A 21,354-nucleotide genomic window follows, 5' to 3' on the forward strand; every position below is an offset into this window, starting at 1 on the left:
TCAATTCGTATCTTTATTCACTTTTTTTACTGATATGCAAAGTAAGTAGTTATATTCTTTAACTTGGACTAATAAAAGTCGTAGTGAACTGACTTTGACCAAATTAGTTCTTCTGTACTCTGTAGTACTTTGAAATTGTCCATATGTAATTCTGTATAATGGTTCCATTTGTGCAATTGTTTATCTTTTTGTCCTTCTGTCCTAATGACTCTTGATGATTATATTGACAAATATGTAAAGATTAGTCAACGTATTTTTACCAGAAGTCCTTCGTGAGTGAGTCGGCAGACGTATCGCATTTGTGGCCAATTAGTCCCGGTTTCGAGTTCAAATAGAGGACAATTTCTCTTGGATGTAAGCCGAGAAGCAGTTTGGATTCCACTTTAAGCTTATGTGACCCCTTCCAGCATAACCCGGTTGTTGCATACTAACACCAAGGCGAAAAAAGCTTATTTCTGTCCATATGTGATATTAATACATACAGCAAATTATTTAAACAAAAAAAAAAGTTTAAACCAAGAAACCCTGTTTTTTTGGTTTTTCAATAAAAAACATGGCTTTTGCCAACCCTGGGGCTCAGTATAAAAACAGTATGGACGTATGCCACACAAACTACAATGCATAAAACACGAACTAACTTGTACTAGGTGGCCACTGAGAAACACGAATGCTGTCTGAGTCAGAGCAGGGAGGCGCGAGGGAAAGCGAGGGGGTGCGTCCGTATGGGGCAGGCGCGTCAGCGACGGAGGGTGTACGCATAAACGAGGGTAGTGGAGACGCACACTTTCACTCACTCAAAATTCATTTAAATATGCTGTGCACTGACAGTAATTTCTTACATTCACACTTCCATTCTTTCACAAAAGATATTTCACATCGTATTTAGCTATAAATTTTCTTTTTGGTAAAACATTCTGCTCGAGTGGAACCGCGAAATATATGCTAGGCCTGGTTGTTGGCTATTTATTGTGTTTTTAAGTAGCACTGTATCTGTACGTGGAACGAACTATGATATTTGGCGCAAAGGCACACTTTATTTTATTTAATGGCGGAAATACGCCTACTATTGTTTTTTTTTTGTTAAACAACGAGTCTGCATTGTTCAAACTTCGCCAAAGATATAGGGTACCGAACACAACAATTTTTGTTAAAAGTAGAAAGAGGAGAACAATGCAGACTTCAGGGACGTATTTCGGGTGTTCCTCCCCCCCCCCATCTGCACCCAAGGTTGAAAACCCTGTGCATTTTACATAACTTGAGTCGAAATTTATGCACTTCATGCCGTAAACTAGTTCTGAACCGGCCGATTTTACACACACACACACACATATGTATCATTTTGTTGAATGTTGATATACTTTTTCCTAAATGCATATGAAAAAGTGTTTGGGATTGCAATCAGTTAAAGATTGGGAATCAATTCGAAATTTAATCCCAATTAGGAAATTTGCTATGAAAATTCATAGCTAATTAACATTTAACTCTAATTCCCAATGTTTTTCTCAGGTCTCGAGATGTATTATCCAAAGCGAAAGAAATTATTAAATTAAAAATAACACTGTTTAAAAGAAAAAACTCACTGTTAGTATTTTCCACCCTGCACCAGACTCCCGCGTGGTGCAGAGCGTGTTTGCGGTCAGTAGATAAGCTGGACTGAACGGCTGAGAGGAGAAATTAGAATACCCAAACTGTAAGATCAGTATCATAATATCGGGTTTTGAAAGCAGGCATATAAATGAGTATATCCTAGAATTGTACATTCAAAATATGTTGCAATGAATGCATTTGAGGCTGGCAGAAGTAAACTCCTTCACCCATTAACTATTATATCCTTGAAAGCAGAAATGGTTGGTTGGTTTTGTACCCTCTATGAAACTGAGCTGGTGCAAACATTTATTAATAAATGAATAAAATTCTGAAAACAAAGTTCAGAAATTATTAGTAGTATTATTTTTAACTCTTGTGTACTACCATGGTGTCTTTTGGAACCCCAGATTTGTTTCTCATGTTACAGCTGTTAAACAAGTGAGATTACAGTTCATCTTTTCTTGCAGACTATCTCGAGTGTATGCTAAAGATGCATGCTAAATATTTAAGTTGTCTCTTTGATGGTTCTGCGTAAAGAACATAATTTAGGTGGGATTCTAGAAGACCCCATGTAATTCCTGGGTAAAAGTGTTCTTGGTAGTACACAAGAGTTAACATTCTTAAACAAAAAATGCCGAAATTATGAGCATTCGAAATCGTAATGTTGCAAAAAAAAAAAAAAAAAAAAAAATGTTTAAAGTTATTTTCCTTCTATATTTCTTTTTTTTTTTTCTATTTCTTAAAAGTTATTATATATGCAATACAGGTTATACTTCATTTTCCCCGCAGGTTTCACGGTTATTGCTAAGCATTTGGCGAACATTAAGGGACGTCTGGAACGCATAGAAGAAACCCAGTCACGCATACTGGAATACGTCCACGGAAATTTACGTACACCGGGAATTTCGCAACCATTGGTATTACCCGACGGTCTGACTCTACCCTGTGAAACGGTATTGTCGGTTAAATCACTGGAAGAATGGGCACACAATGAAAATAATGCTACAAGTTTGGTAGGTTTTGAGCTCACTGTAGTATTTTAGACCGTAATTTCCGTATTTTTATATTATACGGGGTGATACTTCCCATTAGGTATCTTACATTTGTTCAATGACTCGTGGCAAGTTGAAACTGAATAAACAAAGTGGGTCATAATTTCCTTTGTAGTTTCGAACATTGATAATGCAGCAACTATGATAGAAATAAACTTGTTCATACCAGCAATTGGCGTCTCTCCTAGTATGAATCTATATAACATGCCACATAAATTGTTCATATATTAAGCCGCTACAGAGCAGTCAACGACCTTAACGTGTCATGTTGGGGCGTGTGTGGTAGAAACATTCGGCATCTGTTTCTATGAATGTCTCAGTTGTTGTAATATGAATATTCACAACCGCGGAAGCAATTATGAATAACTTCGTTCCAGTATACATAACCTAATGAAGCCTTTAGGGCATATCTTATTTTATAGAGACTTGGATTTGCGTTCGTTGTATTTTGGGCTCAAGTTTGGCTCGGCCATCCTAACAGGGGCTTTCAGGGTTTTCCCACCAGGAGAATTTTAAGACTATGTATATAGAAAATGGTCATGACTTAAACATTTTTCCCGCATCTTAAGCTGTTATGTAACGTGTGTGTTGTATCTAGATTATAAACAAAATGTTATACACAATGCAATGGAAATATCCCTGAAGTAGCATCCCTGCTTCCTTTGTTTTTGTATCATAAGAAAACAATTATTTATTCAGTGTTGGCGAAATGATTAAAGAGAAATAAGTTTTTCATTGTATATTTGCTACACATTTTAAGTATTTTTCATTGTAAATCTTGGGTACAAGAATTATTAAACGGTATGTCACTTTCAGTTAAAGGGGCATTCCACTTTCCGAAAATTATTCGTTATTTGCACAGTATGTTCTTTATGCTTCATTATGCTTTTAAAATTCGGTTCGTCAATATTTTCATGTTTGGAAATAATAGCATATTTTACTGTTTGCCTTATCCGGCTAGTTGTTACGGGATGTTTCATATTAAAAATGTTCTGTTTCCGTTCTTTCGTGTGCAAATTGTATTGCTCTGTGCACTGGTACAAATATATGCTATCTAAACATCTCTAAGTAGTGGTATTTAAGAACCTGTAAAAGTCAGGAAATTTGATTTTGCCAAACGAGCGGGAACCCTTTCATCGATTACTTCTAGTTTTCTTCGTTTCTATGCTAGGCAAGGAAAAAAATTGATATTTTTAGTTCATTGTGTCCTGCTATTCGTTAGTAACAACTAGTGTATTGGTAATATGTATAATTATAACTGCTTTTATTATATTTGCTTACAGCAAATAGCTTCGAGTACTTTGGGTGGTAAAAGTGTTGAGAAGTTAGTGAGACGAATGTTAGAAAAAGTATTCAGTAACGACGCAGCAAAGAAATTCAACTGGACCGGTAGAAAGGGTAAAGAAGCACTAAGAACCCTGAGAACAATGCAAATACTGAAAGGTATGCTTTGATTGGAAACTCCTGTCTAATATGCACTTTGTTTGAGGAGAAATTTTGGACAGTCACCAATCCTATCAAGTACATTGAGCAAAATGCCACCTTCCCCTCCTTCCTCCCGCGATCTGAGGTTCATACGTGCGTTATTGTTGTGACTGAATCTTGTGTAGGTTCCATTCGTGGATAACAGACCTATAGGATCTACTACTTACTATTCATTGATGCTCGTTTCCTCTGATAATATGCGCGAAACACAACTTGTACGCTTTACAAATTCAGGGGTGAAACGCAAAGGGGCGTAACTTGAAAAAAAGTGAGTTTTTCTATTATGACTTCCACGGGTTCTATCAACTGTTAAAATGCAGTATCTCACTTCATTATAGTTCCGGCGATATAAAGATTTAAAAATCAAATTTCCCGTAGAACTTTAAATCGCTCTCCTGTAAACTTGGGAAAAGTCCAGATGCCCCACTTCGAAATGACGGCCTAAATTTTGTTATAGTTTCCTCGTTGGCTTTTGTCACTGCTTAGATTTTCTAATATTTGACCTGTCGGTATCTTGGGCAAGAACTAAATGAATGCTCTTTCATTTATCTGGTTTATCACTCAGTTGTTGCTACTAGTACTTACCAAGACAATTTCTGTGCGGTCATGCAATGAGAGTGCCTAGCTGGATTACATGCAAAATAACGTAATCTTACACAGCTACTTTCTAGCTTTCATAGTAAAACTTAATGAATCAAATTTGCTCGCAGGTGACATAAAATTTGTTTTCTACGCCATATTAGGACAAACTGGTCCGAAGCTAATTTATTATATAACCATTTATTAAAAGTGTAGACAAAACGTACGGTGACTACCTTCAACATGATCGTCATAAGGCGTTCGGTCCTCATGTTATTATTACCCCATCGTAAGGTATTGCCCGATTTCTCCAGCAATGTTGAAAATATGACATGTCCAGACTTTTGCCTCGGCCTGCATACATGTAGAATTTTTACAATTAACAATTTGAAAAAAAAAAAATAGTTAATTTTACTGTTATTACTATTATTATTTAGCTTTATAAGAATTTTTCTTTCCCCCAATACAGAGAATTTTGAATTTTCTTTTTATATTTTTTTTTATTTTTATTTATTTATTTATTTTATTTTATTTAAATGTCAAAAAATTTGAAATAAGTTTTAAACGATGTCCAAAATTCACATATCGTGAACTGTTGCTTCCAAATAGAAGTGAGATTACCAAATGTAAGTGTTTTAGTAAGTATAGTAGATTTGTTTAACAGACTCATTACTTTATAGGCATCATCCTTGTTCTCCATGCTGCAATAGATTATTGACAGTAAGTTGCATTACTACTTCGACTATGTCCTCTCTCTTCACTTTCTTTCTTTTCAAGTCTGTTCTAAAGATAAATGTTCTGTATTCAAGTTATTCGTTGCATGTCAGAAAAAGAATCCTGAATAACGCACGTTAGTGTGAAAGCCCATGACATTTATTACACTTCTATATCAATTTTTTTCAGCCAAAATGCTTCAAAGGGAACTTTTAAGCATAGAGCGAAGTTTAACATTAGTCCCCATCATTCGACCACACAGCATTTTAATTCGCTATACTGGTTCGATCGTAGCTCGCGCTGTGTGAACTTTGTGGTAACATCGTACTCGTGGGTTTTTTCGGGATTCTCCCGTTTCCTCCCACTTTTTTCATTCCACCATTTTATTCATTTCTCATCATCATCGTCTCCTTTTGCCTAACCGTCATAACCGTGGGACGTAAAACTGAAAGATCTCATTTTCATTTAATTCGCTATACGTTACAGGGAATAGCCAATTTTCTCTCGAAAATAAATTACAGTTTCTCAGATCCAATTTTGGTCCATTAATTTTAAATTACTCGGATATTCCGTATAGCGACAGTTAACTTGTGTTCACGGTATCATCTCGACATTTAGTCCATGGTTGGGAAGAATATTATTGAAGTAAGATCTTTTCCAAGCTCTGTAAACAACTAATATTGCACTCACTGACATAGAACACTGTATCATTTTGTTATGCATGGATGAAGAATTTTTTACTTTTTTTTTTTTTTTTTGATTCGAATGAAACTGCAGACTAACCACTAAATCACATTTATTTGTTTATTGATTGAAGAGAACCATACAAAATTAAAATATTGAGGAGGAATTTATTGAAGTAAAATTTTTTTAGCAGTCCTAAAAACCAACTAACACTACACTCAGTGATATAAAACTCTCTCTCTCTCTCTCTCTCTCGGGTTCCCCCGTAGCCGTCGTTACGGTTACAGCGCCCGCCTTCAGTGCGCGTGGTCGCAGGTTCAAATTCACCTGGGAACCTAATGCCTCGGATAGCAACTCGAGTAGTGGTTCAGATCCCACCTTAAAATTTAGGTTCTGTCTCGATATAGCCTCGCTGCTGAAAAGGGACGCGAAACTCCCACCAAACAGACAAAAACATTATGTCTTACGTTATTCATGGATAAAATCTTCCATCCCTAAATAGCAAGAGAGAATGTGTTTATGTCAGTGACTGTAGTGTTGATTGTTGTTTGTAGGGACTGGAAAAATCTTACTTCAGTAATATTCTCCACAACCATGGAGCAAACGTCGAGATGGTACAATCAATACAGGCTAGTTGGTATAGGAAATATCCGAGCGATTGCAAGCGTATGGACCGATTGGCCTACGCACGCGGAACTTCAGAACTCTGAACTTCTGTAAAATGTGCGAGAACAAGACAATTCGGGTTTGGAAGAAACGGGAAAAGAAAGAGAAAGTTATCACTTAACTCTGTATGAGCTTATTCCGTAAAAAAAAAAAAAAAAAAAAAAAAAAAGTCATTTAGGTGCCGTTCAAAAATTTTGTAGCTCCTGATCCGAAAACTAATTATCGGCCAAGATCGCAATCTTTTGATGCAATTTTTTTTTTGGGGGGGGAGTCATTCCTAAAATTCTCGTTATCTTTTAATATGTTGTATAATATGTACAACAATAAATTTGTTTTGTTGTGATACCAAGTAGGATCTATTGCAATAACTGAAAAAAAAAAAATCGGTAGGAATTGGTATGGGCAGCTGTAATGTTCGCTCGTCATAACTTTCATTATGTTAAACTTTCAAATATTTTTGCGTTTGAGGGTGGAAAATTCACAATTTGCATTCTCACAGTTGCATATACATTTACATATTATTTTGAAAAGTTTCTCATTGTTTTATTTTTCATTTTATTGAATTCAAAGAAATATTGAGAAATTCCATTAAAGTATCGTTTTTTTTTTTTTGTTTGTTTACTAAACTTTTAGGAGCGCTTATTTTTTTTCGAAATTTATAGAATCAATTTGTTGCCATTTTTTTTTAAGAAGTCTTAAGTTACGTGCAGAAGGATGGCTAATCTTTTAGTGTTTTATATAAAGAAATTTAACGTTAGTGTATAATATTATTTGAAGATGTCTTATAAAGTTTCTTCACTAGCTCAAGTGGCAATTCCTTGGATAACTTACACTGGTCTACTATTATTAGCCTTTTGTATGGCTCTGTGTCTACTGTATAGTGTTACAAACGGAAAGTTGCTGATCTTTGGCAGCACACAGGTTGAGAATCACTGCCCCAAGTCTTTATTTAGCTTTTACAGGCATTCATCATCAGTACACTATTATGTTATTAAATGTCGCGGGTCAGGGAAAATAGGTGATCTTGCACCTGGAAATCAGGGAAAATGATAAAAGTAATTTTGTAAGAACCCTGTGTTGGGTTAAATTCTTATTTTAAAATTCAACCATTCATTACTTTTATAAACGTCATTTCTAGCGTATTGATTATAATACGATGTCACTAAAATGACGTTACATACTTGTCAATATTGTTGATAAATAATAACGCAGGCATGATTATGACGGGAATTTCCTGGTCTAAAAAATACACTAATAGAACCGCACAACTCTATACGCAAAGTACTATTTCGATTCCCGAATATACTTCGTATAGGAGTTGTAGATCTTGTCCTTTATAACCTCATTGCTGGAAATACGTGAAGGCCAAGTTAATTTATTTCTGTCCATACGTATTTTTTTGTTAATCAATCACAGAAACAGGTAGACTTTTTATTTTTTGTAAGAAAACGCTTTTTGCCAACCCTGGTTCGCAACACTTATTACAAGAGAAAAATGTTATTTAAAAAAGATTGAAATAAAAGAACTGCCAAATGAAGTTTTAAAAATATTTTTTCCACTTCATTATTTATTTCGATAGGTTTTAAGGTGTTAAGTGTATATGGCACAAGTCGGAAGGACAAAGGGCTCTGGTAGGGTCTGTTTTGAAAGTTTTATTCCAGTATTCATCTGAGGTGTACATGAAAATTTCTACCCAGTATTGACATTCGCGAAGCACAGAATTTGCAAATGTTAAACCAGTGGTAGAATGGACCTTTATTTGTTTACTTTAGAAAATCGCGAACTGCAAATGTATTTAAATTATATTTTATAAATTAAGTTCGGCTGGTTTCACTTTGTACATATGAAATATATATTACGTTGCATTGGAGGGGATTGTTTGTGCTAATAAGCTACTTAACTTTTATTTGCAGTTCTGGTTGAGATGAGAGGCCAGCTACTGAACCTACATCCAATTCTTCGATTTTAAAAGGACAGCTAAATAGTTGAAAAATGGAGGAAACAGTGGAAAAAGAAAACTTTGGAGATTCTGCGAGATCTAAGCGCCGCAAGATTCAAAAGGAGTATGAAGAAATTGTTAATGAATACAAATTTCTCTCTGCAGAAGTAATAGGACAAGAAATAAAGAAAACTAATAAACTAGATTCAGATAACAATGCGAATGAAACTTCGTGCAGAAATGATGATCAAGTTCCACGTGTCAGTGACCTCGACATTTCAGAGGTATCCAGTGAATATGATAATTCTAGTGATTTTGGAGTGTGGAATGATAGTGATGGTGAAGTTCCTGATTCTTTGGAAGTGAAGTTGGTGCAGTGGGCAAAGGAATATAACATAACTAATACAGCCACTACCAATCTGTTACATATTTTAAACCAATATTTCCCTCAACTTATTTTAGACGCACGAACTCTATTACATACACCGTCTTGCTCCAATGTAGATACACGTACAGGGGGTCTATTTAAATACTTTGGCGTAGAACATAATATTGTGAAGAAAAAGTCATCAGGTTTGATTCCATGTGTTTATCCATTTGTAAATTCCAAGTAGTTGGTAGAAAATGAGAGAACATGTTTGGTAACTATTACAATTAATGTGGATGGTTTACCTTTATATTCGAATTCAACCAAATGTTTTTGGCCTTTAATGGGAATTGTGGATCAGGCAGTGATAAAACACCAGTTTTTCAAGTGGACATTATTATTAATTTTAAAAAGTGAAAAGTGTGTGACAGGACTCGAGATCAAACCCAGGTCCTTAGGTTTATCGCGCCTGTGTGCTAACCAACTTCGCCACCCAGTCGATCCATTTTCCAGTCACACAATTTATACTTTTGAGTACGGTGTTATTTTTTTTTCAGACTATATGGAGAGTCAGGATACCACAACTTTCTGTTGTGATTGGACTTCCCAGCAGACACTGGGGCAGTCCAAACTCAACGAAGTTGTAGTACACTCCATGTGGTCTGAAAGAAAGACAACACCGTCCTCAATAGTTGAAATTGTGTGGTTGGGAGTTAGATCGACTGGGTGACGCAGTGAGTTAGCACATAAGCATGATGAGCCTAAGGTCTCAGGTTCGATTATTGGTCCAATCACACATTTTCTACTTCAAAATTATAATGTCTGCACTTGCGGAGGCTTGGTGTAAAAATCGGAAGTCGCCCTAATTTCTTTATTGAGATATTTTGATTTTCTATAGTCTCTACTTTTCGAGTGTTGACTTTGTGATGAAGCAGTAGCGTAGCCAGGATGTGTGTTTGGGAGGGGCCCAAGTGCTGTTATAGGTGCATATAGAAAAATTACAAACAAGAAAATATATAAACATAAAAATATATAAAAAAATTACAAACATCAAAGTACCAAAGTACATTGTCGGACCTCTTTGGGGGGGGGCGGCCCCTCCGGCCCCCCCTTCCCTACGCCACTGTGATGAAGTATACTTTTAAGAGGGCTTATCACAGCGAAATTAAAATACCGCTAATTTTACAGTAATTATGTGATATCTTCAAATAGATAAAAGAATCGAAATGTGGAACAAGAGCGCCCTAGACAATATTATTTTGCATGAGATACCGTTATCACGAATCACCTAGTAGCTTTGCGTTTGCAGCCATTTGTAAACGCAAAAATAAGTGCCGATTCTTTAAATGACTAGAAATCTAAAGCAGATAAGTGAGTCGTGATAACGGTATCTCATGTAAAATAATATTGTCTAGCGAGCTCTTGTTCCACTTTTCGATTACTTTTATCTGTTTGAAGATATCATAATTACTGTAAAATCAGCGATATTTTGATTTCGCCGTGACGGGGTCTCTTAATTTTAGAAAGAAAGCAACGTTTATTGAACTTTAAGCTGTACGTACACAGGGCGGGGAGAAGGGAAACAGTAGGTATGTTTTATCCAAATCATCATCCTGTGCCTTATAAAATCGAATCGTACGTTTAATGACTCTTTGAATTTTCATTCGCACTGTTAGGTCTACTTGTCTTTTCCTATGATGTAGCGTTTTTTTATTTATTTGCTTTCTTGGATTTATAAGATAAAAAGGCATTTACTTGTTTTATCTGATCAGAATATTAAGTTGTGTATGTTAAGAAATTATGAAATATATAGGTTTACTTGCCGGTTACACATCTCAACGTTTTTCTTGTAATTTTATACGTATATGAGGCGATGGTGCTGTAAAATTTCTTCATATGTAGTAGAAGTAATAACTGATCTACGCTATCTGAGTATAATTGTAACATTAACAAAATAAGAATTTTCATTATGTAAAACTGTTTACTGTATAGTGCTTCAAAATATGCCATTTTCATGTACAGATTTACTTCTATCATTAACCACCGGCTGGTCCCCTTTCATATGCTCGTACACATATGTGAAATAATGCTGGTATTTCAACATGGGTCCAGATTTAATATGGATATCTCATTGTTGTTTACAATGAACAGTTACCACTATTTTGTTTGCAACTTCAAAAATATTTACTATTTTTCTTTGTTATTGTATTTTTTTTTTTTTTACATTTAAGAAGATTGTAATGTTGTAAAACAAATGATTTTGCAACTTGCAATTATAATAAAAATTATGTAGTGGAAACTTAAGAACAGTGTTTAATTTATTTCATTAATTAATACTGATCTCTTTTCAATTACTTTGTTATTGCAGTAGTATTGTGGATTGGTGTATAAGATAGCAAGGAAAAGTTCCTCAATCTCTAATGGGTATAATGCGTGTTTGTTATTTGGCTGTTTGTCTATTGATTTTTATTTTTCAATAATATGCTTGGTTAGTACTAGTTTCCATTAAAACGCAGTTCTGAACAGAACAAAATGAATTATATTAATAACTATACGTTACAGTTTCAAGGACCTAACGTCCTCTTTATCAGACGCAAACATTGAGAAAAGACTGTTGACAGCAGATCTTATCAACTGATGGTTATTTAATGGTTAATGGTTTTCCAGAGCGTTTTAATGGTTATTGATTATCCAGAACCATGGAGTTTATTGTTTAGTACTAGTAAAATGTACAATCGGAAGACGTCGCATCCTGACCCAACATGTAAGTATTCCTCTTTAGTGTTTTCCTACATTTTTGCACATTTAGGGGGCTTTACCCTCTCCCTCTTGCCCAATTTTCCTCTCCAATGAACTTGATATATACTTTGAACGAATAAATAATCATTGAAAGTTTCATTTGAGTCGGTTCAGATGTTCGAAAGTTATCGTGAGACCAACACACAACACAAATGCTGAGCGAGTCGAATCGCAGACTGCTTCACACATTCAATAATCCATATTTTCAGTCTTCCGAAGTTAGCTCAGCCAAACCTCTACGTTGAATGATAGTTCATCATCCAATGCTGTCGTGTGCGCAACCAAATGTAGCATAATTCCCTGACGTTCCCTAACGTGTCTTCGCTGCGGATGAGGTAGGGTGGAGATGCATTCGGTTCGACACATTTTACTTTTTACATGGTATTCCTGATACTCAGATCTGTTATTTATTTAGGCATGAGTTATTATTTATATAGTAATAACGCAAATACACTCGATAATATCTGCGTCATTATATATGAATAATAACTGTGTAAATAAATAATATCCGAATATCTCAGGAATACCATATAAAAAGTCAAAGGTGCCAAACCAAATGCATCACCACCCCACCCCATCCGTCGCAAGGACACGTCGGGGAACGTCAGGGAATAATGCTAGATTTGGTTGGGTAAACGTCAGCGTTTGGATGGTGAACCACCATTCAACGTCGAGGTTTGGTTGGGGTAACGTAGGGAAACTGGTGGGATTTGGTTGGGTGAATGAAGGCCCAACATTCTCAAGGTTGTTGGGGTTTAGTTGGCCCAACGTTGGGAGATGGTTGGGAATTGGTTGGGTAAACGAAGGCCCACCCTTCTTTTGGTTGGGGAATAAGTGGGAAATGGTTTGGGTGGGAATTGGTTGCCAAAGCGGCCAAACATGACGTTGGGCCACCGTTTGTATGTCGCATTACCACCATTTTCCCAACGTTGGGCCAATCGATTTTGCTACTAGGGACTTGTGTTCTTTTTCTTCCTATTCCTCGTTTTCCTTCCATTTTTCCTTCTATGGCGGTGTGAAGGAGACAATTTCTTTGTAAGATGTGTCCTATCCAATTGGCCTTCCTACGAAGGACACTGGGTAAAAGCGTCCTCTTCTCTCTTACCCGTTTCAAAACATCTTTGTTTGTTACTCTCTCTCTGCCCATTTCATCTTCTCCGTCTTTCTCCAACACCACATTTCGAGGCTCTCTAAATATTTCTTCTCTAACTTCCGTAATGTCCAGGTCTCTGAACCAAAAAAATTCCAATGTTCCATATATAACACCTGACCAATTTCTTCCTTAGTCCAAAGGCTTCTAGTTAAGAGTGATGTTTTCTTGTTAAATACTTTCTTGGCTATTGCAATTCTTGACCTAATTTCTTTGGTGCTGATTTCTATTTCATATAATTCTCCAGTGTTAACTATTTTGTCAATCATCTGCATACCCGATCTTATTCAGGGTCTTCACTACAGCGAAATTAAACTATCGCTAAGTTTAGAGTTTTTCTGAAATATCTTCAAAAGAAATAAAAATATTCGAAAAGCAGAAATGTAGTGAACTAGACAATCTGATTTGTCATGTGATACCTTTACCACAATTCATCTATCTGCTTTTGGTATGCCGCTATTTACAAAACCCGCAAAAAATGCTAAATCTATCTACAGTTCCAAATCGAAAGCAGATAGATGAGTTGTGATAACGGTATCACATGCAAAATCATATTGTCTAGTTCACTACGTTTCTGCTTTTCGAATGTTTTTATTTGTTTCGAAGATATTACAGGAAAACTCTAAAATTAGCGGTAGTTTAATTTCGCTGTAGTGAAGACCCTTAATTATCTGCTCTCCAATCTTAGCCAATGCATATCTATCTGTGGATTATGGAATTTTCAATGCAGGACCTTCTAACACATATATATGGGGTAAAGTGAGGGGGAAGGTTTGGAGATGTTCCCCCACTTCCAAAAATATCTATGGTGTCCCCCCATTTCCTAAAAAATACAATGGGCAAAGATAGGAACGGATGATGGCGTGAATCATACATCTCCGTACCTTTCTAGATCCACTTTTACCCATATATATATATATATATCGTGCACGATTTGTATTAGATTCGTGCAAACGAAACGTATACTCAGTTTAACTCATCTCACCTCACCGCACGATTAGAAACTCATCTCAGCAACTCGACACATGGACACGACTCTTGCATCCAACCTCACAAACTCTGAACAGGTCTAGCAGATAGGATGGGCCAACCAGAGAATCAGGAAGCAGTGCATCGTTGAGCAAGTTCGTATATATAAAAAAAAAATCACCACGGAGGACGTATTATTTTTCGTTACGAATTCAAACTGGGGAAATCTGCACAGCTAGCAAAAAAAAAAAAAAAAAAAAAACTGCATTTGGGCCAGGAATGACAAATGAAACAAAATTGCTATAATATTAAATAATTTTTATATAATTATTAAATAATGTATTACAGTGAAGATTAATTATTCACAATGCACACATGTACTGTGGAATAATTTAACCGTAATAAGCACCATGGGCAACAGCGACAGGAGCAGCGGCGACAGCAGCTGGAGCAACAACTCGTGCAGCGTAAGCGGCAGGAGCAACAACTGGAGCAGCTACAGCTGGAGCAACGACAGGGGCAGCTACAGCTGGAGCAGCAGCGTAAGTTGCTACGGCTGGAGCGGCAATGTAGCCAGCGGAAGCAGCAGCTACCAACAGGGAGAAAATAACCTGAAATATTAAAAAAAAAAAAAACTTTATTTTACATATATTAATGACTCAATTCAAACTAAGGCAATAAGGAAACCGCATCAATGTCCAACTCCTAGCAGATAAAGACAGAAGACAGAGAAATACATGACTTCTTTTTAATTCTACGATATTTCTAGTGTTAAACGAAATAAATTTTATTTTCAATTTATTACTACTAGTTTATTAGTGTTTCGCATGAGAAGAGATGAAACGAGAAATAAAGTTTCCTCCCTTTCGTATGTTCAACGTTTATACATTGATTTTTCTCTTAATTTTATCTGGACCCGCCATATCATGAAAGGATAACGAAGGATGTGTACAACAACATTTAAATCACATTTATTATTAGAGGATATTGTGTAATAACTTGCGTCTATTTAAACGTTGACAAATACTCTTTATGGTGTTCGTACAATAACTTTCTTAATTTATACAAGGTGTGATCAAAATGTACGGTGAATGTAATTGCATAGTGCCATCTAACAATGTTGTATCCATTTCAACTAATAAACCCGGTAGCCTAAGCCTTTGTTGCAGTCAATGTCGAGTTTGAACGAGTTGAGACATGTTAGTTGGCTTCCAGAGCCAGAAGAGTGAGGACGTATTAAGAGTGTCTGTCGCACGCTAATATTAAGCTTTGTTCTCAGCTGCAAAAAAGGGTCCAAGAATCTCACGAAATGTCAAAATCTGTGTATTGCGATGAAGTAGTGGCACTAAAGACTGTTTACAAGTGGTATGAGCGATTCAAAGGTGGGAAGGAGTCGGCTAAGAACGAGCAACGATCGAGACGTCCTTCGACGTCGTAAACAGGTAAACACGAGCAAAAAGTGGCACAAATGATTTGTTCAAACAGCCGAAGACTTCGAGAGCTTTCCGAAGAACTAAACATCTAGTATAGGTCCGTCAAAAGCACTTTACCCGCCAGTTATGTGGGCAAATGGCTTCCTTCTTCGCCACAAAAACGTGCCGTACCACACTTTCCTTTTGATTCACGAGTTTTTGCCCGAAAAAAAAGCGTTCCTGTCTGTCCACATTCGGTGTGCTCTCCAGATATAGCACCATTCGACTTCTGTCTCCTACCCAAAATTAAAACCGTGCTTAAGAGTCTTCATCCCGGCGAAATTAAAATACCGCTAATTTTACAGTAATTATGTGATATCTTCAAATAGATAAGAGATAATCGAAATGTGGAACAAGAGCGCCCTAGACAATATCATTTTACATGAGAAACCGTTATCACGAGTCACTTATCTGCTTTTGATTTCGAGCCATTTTGAAAATCGGCATTTATTTTCGCGTTTCTAAACAGCTCAAAACGGAAAGCCGCTAGGTGACTTGTGATAACGGTACCTCACGCAAAATAATCTTGTCTAGGGCGCTCTTGTTCCATATTTCAATTATCTTTTATCTATTTGAAGATATAACTTAATTACTGTAAAATTAGCGGTATTTTAATTTCGCCGGGATGAAGACTCTTAAAGAAAAAAAAATTTGACACTATTCCTGACGTTGAGAGGGCTACAACAGAGCAGCTGAACGTTCTTCCTAAAGAAGCCTTCCAGAAATGCTTCTAGTCATGGATTCAACGTTGGGATAAGTGCATTGTTAGCCAAGGACAGTACTTTGAAGGAAATTAAAACAAATTCCATGTAAGCTTATTACTTCGTTTTTAATAAAATTATTCACCGTATTTTTTGATTACACCTCGTAGTTTATATATACATAAGATCTAAGACTTGGATAAACCAGTGTTGCCACGAGACTTGTAAAATTTATCATTCCCGAAATTTAAAAGAAAATATAGTTCTTCTGGTCTCGGCTCACTTTTCGTTTTCAAGATGAGACGAGAAATGTCTCTTCTCGTCTGCAATACTACTAGTTATAGTAAAAAAAAAAAATAATAATCGAACAACGCAAACATAATAAACGAACTACATGTTGGTGTCTTTTCAAAATAAATCAAAGCTATACTCACAAGCTTGTACATTTTGTGGTTTGGATTGTTCTTTCCGTGTAAACTGGAAACAACTGATGTTTGTGAACAGAGTTTGCTGGTCTTTTATACTTCAGTCAGAGTGCAGGGAGAGAGAATGTGAATGGAACCGATGTCCTACAACATGCATTGAAAGGAGAAACAAAGAATCCTTGGGCTGGGTCAACTGTTTCTTGATACAAAACGGATAACAAATCATAGATACTTGCTCTGCAGGCAATTATGAGTAAATGTTCTAATTTTTATTACCTATTATGAGGTTAAGGAAAAGTGAATCATCGAAAGATAAAATATGACTCTTGTTCCTGATTTCAATATGAAGTAAGGATCTGTTATAACGTACTTATTTCTTCTTCTTCTTCTTCTTCTTCTTCTTCTTCTTATTATTATTATTATTATTATTATTATTATTATTATTATTATTATTATTATTATTATTATTATTAACATTGTAGGGTTACACTTCTTTTCTAATGAAGTATAATACTTTAGGTAGTAAAATTCATCATTGGGACCGAGTTTTCTTTGTAATAATTCTCTGTGTTCATGTTAGCTTTTCTTTACTAATTCAAAATAGAAATAACACAGTCTATGAGCAAAGCACCGCGTTCTTTGTTGGTTTTTTTAAAAAAATATCGATTTGTAACAGTTTCGCCAAGTAACTAAACCTTTAACTTCATTAGACATTCAGGACGGTATTCAGAGAGAATTCGTTAATCGGTGTTTAGTTCCATTCTAGTTAGTGTCATACTAGCTCCGTACTAAGTGAAGTGCACGTTTTGGTATTCAGAGTCTAATTTGAGTACAACTAAAACGTTTATTTGGGTATGATTAACTAATATATACCAAATGTATCGGTTGAGAAAAATAAATGTGACAACTACGGAAAATTACATGAGCGCATGCGTAAAAATGAAAATACATGAAATACGAAATTCGAACTGTTGTGTCTCACGCTAAACCGTGGGTAAATGATTAGCCTCTACTCTAGATTAATTAGTCACATATGATTAACTTCGTCTAATACTACGTCCTAATCAGAGTCTCTGAATACAATTTTGATACCCATTCATTAGTCAATCCCGTAGTATGGCGTTAATCAGACGTCAAAAGGACACTGCATAAGGCCCTCAATCTCCATGATAACCCAATGTCTGTGATAAAGTATTTGAAAAAGTCGAAGTTTCAGTTAGTTGGCGAAACTGTTACACATCAATATTTTAAAACAAAGAACATTATACATTGCATATAAACTGTGTTATTTCTATTTCGACTTTTCTAGAAACAGAAATAACACAGTCTCTGAGCAAAGCACAGTGTTCCTGTTCTTTGTTTAAAAAATATCGATTTGTAACAGTTTCGCTAACTAACAAAACCTTCGGCTTCAACAGACATTTTTATCTCCACGATAACTCGAAGTATTTGATAAAGTGTTTGGAGAAGCCGAAGGTGTAGATAGTTGGCTAAACCGTTACACATCGATATTTTTAAACAAAGAACATTGTACTGTTTGTCAGAAAAGTAAATGTACATCTGGTTTATGAATCTGGCATTCCTGCGCTTCACCCATGGAGAATATGAGAAATAAATCAATCAAATATGTAGTGAGGGGCAATTAAAAAAGACTAATCTCAATAAACACTGAAGAGGGGCACAAGCTATGAATACGAATACGTAGTGCATAGTGTAAATAAAGGACGACACCGAAAGAGAAATCCAGAAACAGCTGCTAAATGGGAAAAAAGAGTAGAAATTGTCGAAGTTGGGACGTAAAATACAAATGCGAACAAATATATCAATAAATAAGCGCTTAAGAAGTAACGATCTTGGTGTAGTGGTTAAGGCGCTAGATTACAAATTCAAGGGACGTCAGTTCGAATCTATTCGAAGGAGTATATTCTTTATTATTTTTTAAAATAATGCATACAGCACATGAGAGGTGGTAAAAAAGAGCGTATTACTACCCGTTTAATATGTTAAGTGAAAACGAGTTAAAAATTCCGGTGAAATTTATTAGAGAAGTGAAACAATGAAAATGAAGAGGCAGGTATATTTAATCAGGGATATGTATCAGAGGGCTGTGATCGGAAAAAACTGGAAATTTTAGCGAATTTCGCACATGTTAGTCTCTACGACAGGCAAATTTCTTCAGAAATGTGCCTATTGCAGAGACCATCATGTCAGACATGCCGTAAAATTTCTATGCCCGTTTGCCGATCATCACGCTCTGAGACTAAAAGCAGTCTCCTGCTCTCTCTCTCTGTATATATACCCTAACAGCACAAGATGTGCTAGGCATGTGCCATTTAGGTGTCCCAGCTACTTTTTAGGTACCGGACACTTGGCACATATGATATTCATGTGCTAAGTATGTATTTCAGTTACCTACAGTTTTAGGTACTTGTTACACCTAATTGCTATTTGCAACTATGAACCACAAATATAGCATTTATATACCTGGCTCAGTTTCGCACTCTAACAGTCATTTGTTTTTATGTCGTCACTTGGGACATATAAGGGAAAAGGGGGTACAGTGAGACACTGGGGTACAGTGAGACATACGGATTTTGTGAATAATTTATAGGAAGAAGGTTGCAACAATGAGCCTCAAATAATGCGCACAGCGATCGTACTTTGTTATGCTAGTTGCGTCATAATTGCTGAAGGTGGTTTGTGAGCAGCTGCGTTTCATCAGTTTTCAGGTAAGAAAAGTAAATTATTTGTGTTCTCTTACACAGCATAGAAAACGTAATCTTTTGACGAATCAGACTTTAAACCATAAGATTATTTTGCATTGGAGGGTAAAGTATGTTATTGTCCAAGTTACTTCGAAAATCTTCCTTTCTGTAAGCACTGGAATAAGAAAAATAACTGCAGGTAGCTATAGGGGTACAATGAGACAAACTGAAAAAGGGTACAGTGAGACGTGTCTCACTGTACCCCAATTAATACAGTTTATTCTTTCTTTGTTAATTGGCCTTTTTCTTTCTAATAACGAAAAGCTTACTTCTGTTTTGGATGCTATATTTACTCTAAAAGTAAATAAAACTTACATATCTAATTTGTAATTAAATTGCTGTTGCGTAATTTAGGTTCCACGTCGTTTAGTTCGATAAGAAAATACGTCCCCAAATATTTCACTTCTATTTCTTTATTATACTTCCTGGATGCAGTATTTGTCGCAGGGTCACCGAAAATATAGGTAATCCAAAAAAGAAGTCGATCCAAACAAAGCCTAATTTTATCTTTAGAGGAAGTAAAATGTTACGTACACTTACAATAAAATTAATGTTTTAGAAAAAAATATGTATTAACCGCATAAAATCATTACATTCTAATGATTTCTTTCGCATTGCATTTCAGAATGCCTCGACATCAGCCAAGGAAAACTAATATTGGTACCTTTACGGAAGAACAAATGTCTGAAGCTGTTAATTTTGTATTGAATGATAATATCAGCATTCGCCAAGCAGCTAAGATCAAGGGAGTAGCTTTCCAAACATTGTTCAGGTAACTTACATTTATACATATGTTTCTTTATTTATTTGTATTCTGGGATTAATGCAAGTCGATTGCGATAAGTTAAGAATATTTCTATGATATTGTTTTTCACTAGTCTGTTAGAGCCACAAAGGACAGGTAGATTTTTAAAATTTCAAACAGACATCATTTTATAGGCTTTCGTTGAATCGTGTTCATATTCACACTCAACTAAGCTATTGTAAATAACAAGTTTGTACTAAGTTTGGTTCCGATTGGTTCATAATTGCGCAAATTATTTATTTTTGAAATTTATTGACGGATCATTCTGATTTTCACACTCAAGCAACATATTGTATTGCAAATAGCCACTTTTGGGCGAACTTTCATTCCGATTCGTAATCAAGGAAGTCATGATTTTCAGGGAGACAGAACAGCAGATTATTATTATAATAATTGAAATTGAGCTCCTTCGTGGTTAAGCGGTTAGCGTACGCGCCTTTAGCGTGCGAGACGCGGGTTCGATTCCCGGCGGGAGCTTATTCGGTTCGGATTCCACGTTAATCAGTAGATCCTCGTCTCATATAGCCTTGTTGCTGAAAGGGACATTAAACTCAACTCAATAAATGAATTTTAAATTATGAAACGTAATTTCATATAAAGGGTATTTCAAAACAACAACAACAACGTTTGGAAGATGATTCCTGACACCAAGATAAGACAAAAGGTATAGACCAACCTAAGTGCACGAATGCTTCCTTTCGATCTTATAGGCTGTCGAAAACATGAAAAAATGAATTTTAGAGGTCATGGCTCCAAAACTATGGAATGTACTGTAGTCAGTCAAGACTTCACTTAAGAACTAGTAAGACTCCTATCCAAATATCCATGTTCCAGAATCCTGTGGTATTTTCGCAACAATTTTTATAGATGTAGTTGGTGAGTGCTTCAAATTATATGCCCGTAGCTCCGAAAGGAAGCAATTGTGAACTCAGATCGGTCTATACCTTTTGTCTTATCTTTGTGTCAGGAATTACCTCCCAAACGTTGTCGGTGTTGTTTTGAAATACCTGTATATCAGAAAGCTTATTCTAATGGAAACGTATTTTTCGTATATTTACAGGTATGTCCGAAAGAAGCGTCAACATCCAACATCAGAGATTCTAATGCGACCTCACTACGACGTTAGGAGGGTGTTCACGGATGAAGAAGAACGTGTTCTAGTTGATTACATTGTTATGTGCTCGAAAATGTGCTA

General features: G+C 35.8%; 2 protein-coding genes across 3 annotated transcripts; one reads left to right on the plus strand and one right to left on the minus strand.

Annotated features, from left to right (window-relative positions):
* The first annotated feature begins 2,546 nt into the window (after positions 1–2,546).
* LOC145684932 (uncharacterized) lies at positions 2,547–11,364 on the plus strand. Of its 2 annotated transcripts, none has more exons than XM_081757288.1 (2): positions 2,547–2,600; positions 8,681–11,364. In XM_081757288.1, the coding sequence occupies exon 2, from the start codon at positions 8,760–8,762 to the stop codon at positions 9,318–9,320; it is 561 nt and encodes a 186-aa protein (XP_081613414.1). In that variant the 5' UTR covers positions 2,547–2,600; positions 8,681–8,759; the 3' UTR covers positions 9,321–11,364. The 2 variants fall into 2 exon arrangements, with proteins under 2 accessions (XP_081613414.1, XP_081613413.1); XM_081757287.1 differs by lacking the exon at positions 2,547–2,600 and adding an exon at positions 3,184–4,082.
* Positions 11,365–14,383: 3,019 nt separating this feature from the next.
* Positions 14,384–18,011, minus strand: LOC145685618 (uncharacterized). The gene is made up of 2 exons (XM_081758008.1): positions 17,988–18,011; positions 14,384–14,602 (listed from the first exon to the last, which is right to left on the minus strand). Exons 1-2 carry the CDS (start codon positions 18,009–18,011, stop codon positions 14,384–14,386), a joined length of 243 nt encoding a protein of 80 aa, XP_081614134.1.
* Between the last annotated feature and the right edge of the window lie 3,343 nt (positions 18,012–21,354).

This window comes from Thermobia domestica, chromosome 5, assembly GCF_964235325.1.
Source record: "Thermobia domestica chromosome 5, izTheDome1.hap1.1, whole genome shotgun sequence".
Classification (NCBI taxonomy): domain Eukaryota; kingdom Metazoa; phylum Arthropoda; class Insecta; order Zygentoma; family Lepismatidae; genus Thermobia; species Thermobia domestica.

Bases quoted from the DNA above. Each gene is read 5' to 3' on its own strand.
- LOC145684932 (XM_081757288.1), top strand. From the start codon at position 8,760: ATGGAGGAAACAGTGGAAAAAGAAAACTTTGGAGATTCTGCGAGATCT.
- LOC145685618 (XM_081758008.1), bottom strand. From the start codon at position 18,011: ATGTCTGTTGAAGCCGAAGGTTTT. The intron at 14,603-17,987 runs GTTAGTTAGCGA...TTAATATTTCAG, and splicing joins CTGTTGAAGCCGAAGGTTTT to GTTATTTTCTCCCTGTTGGT.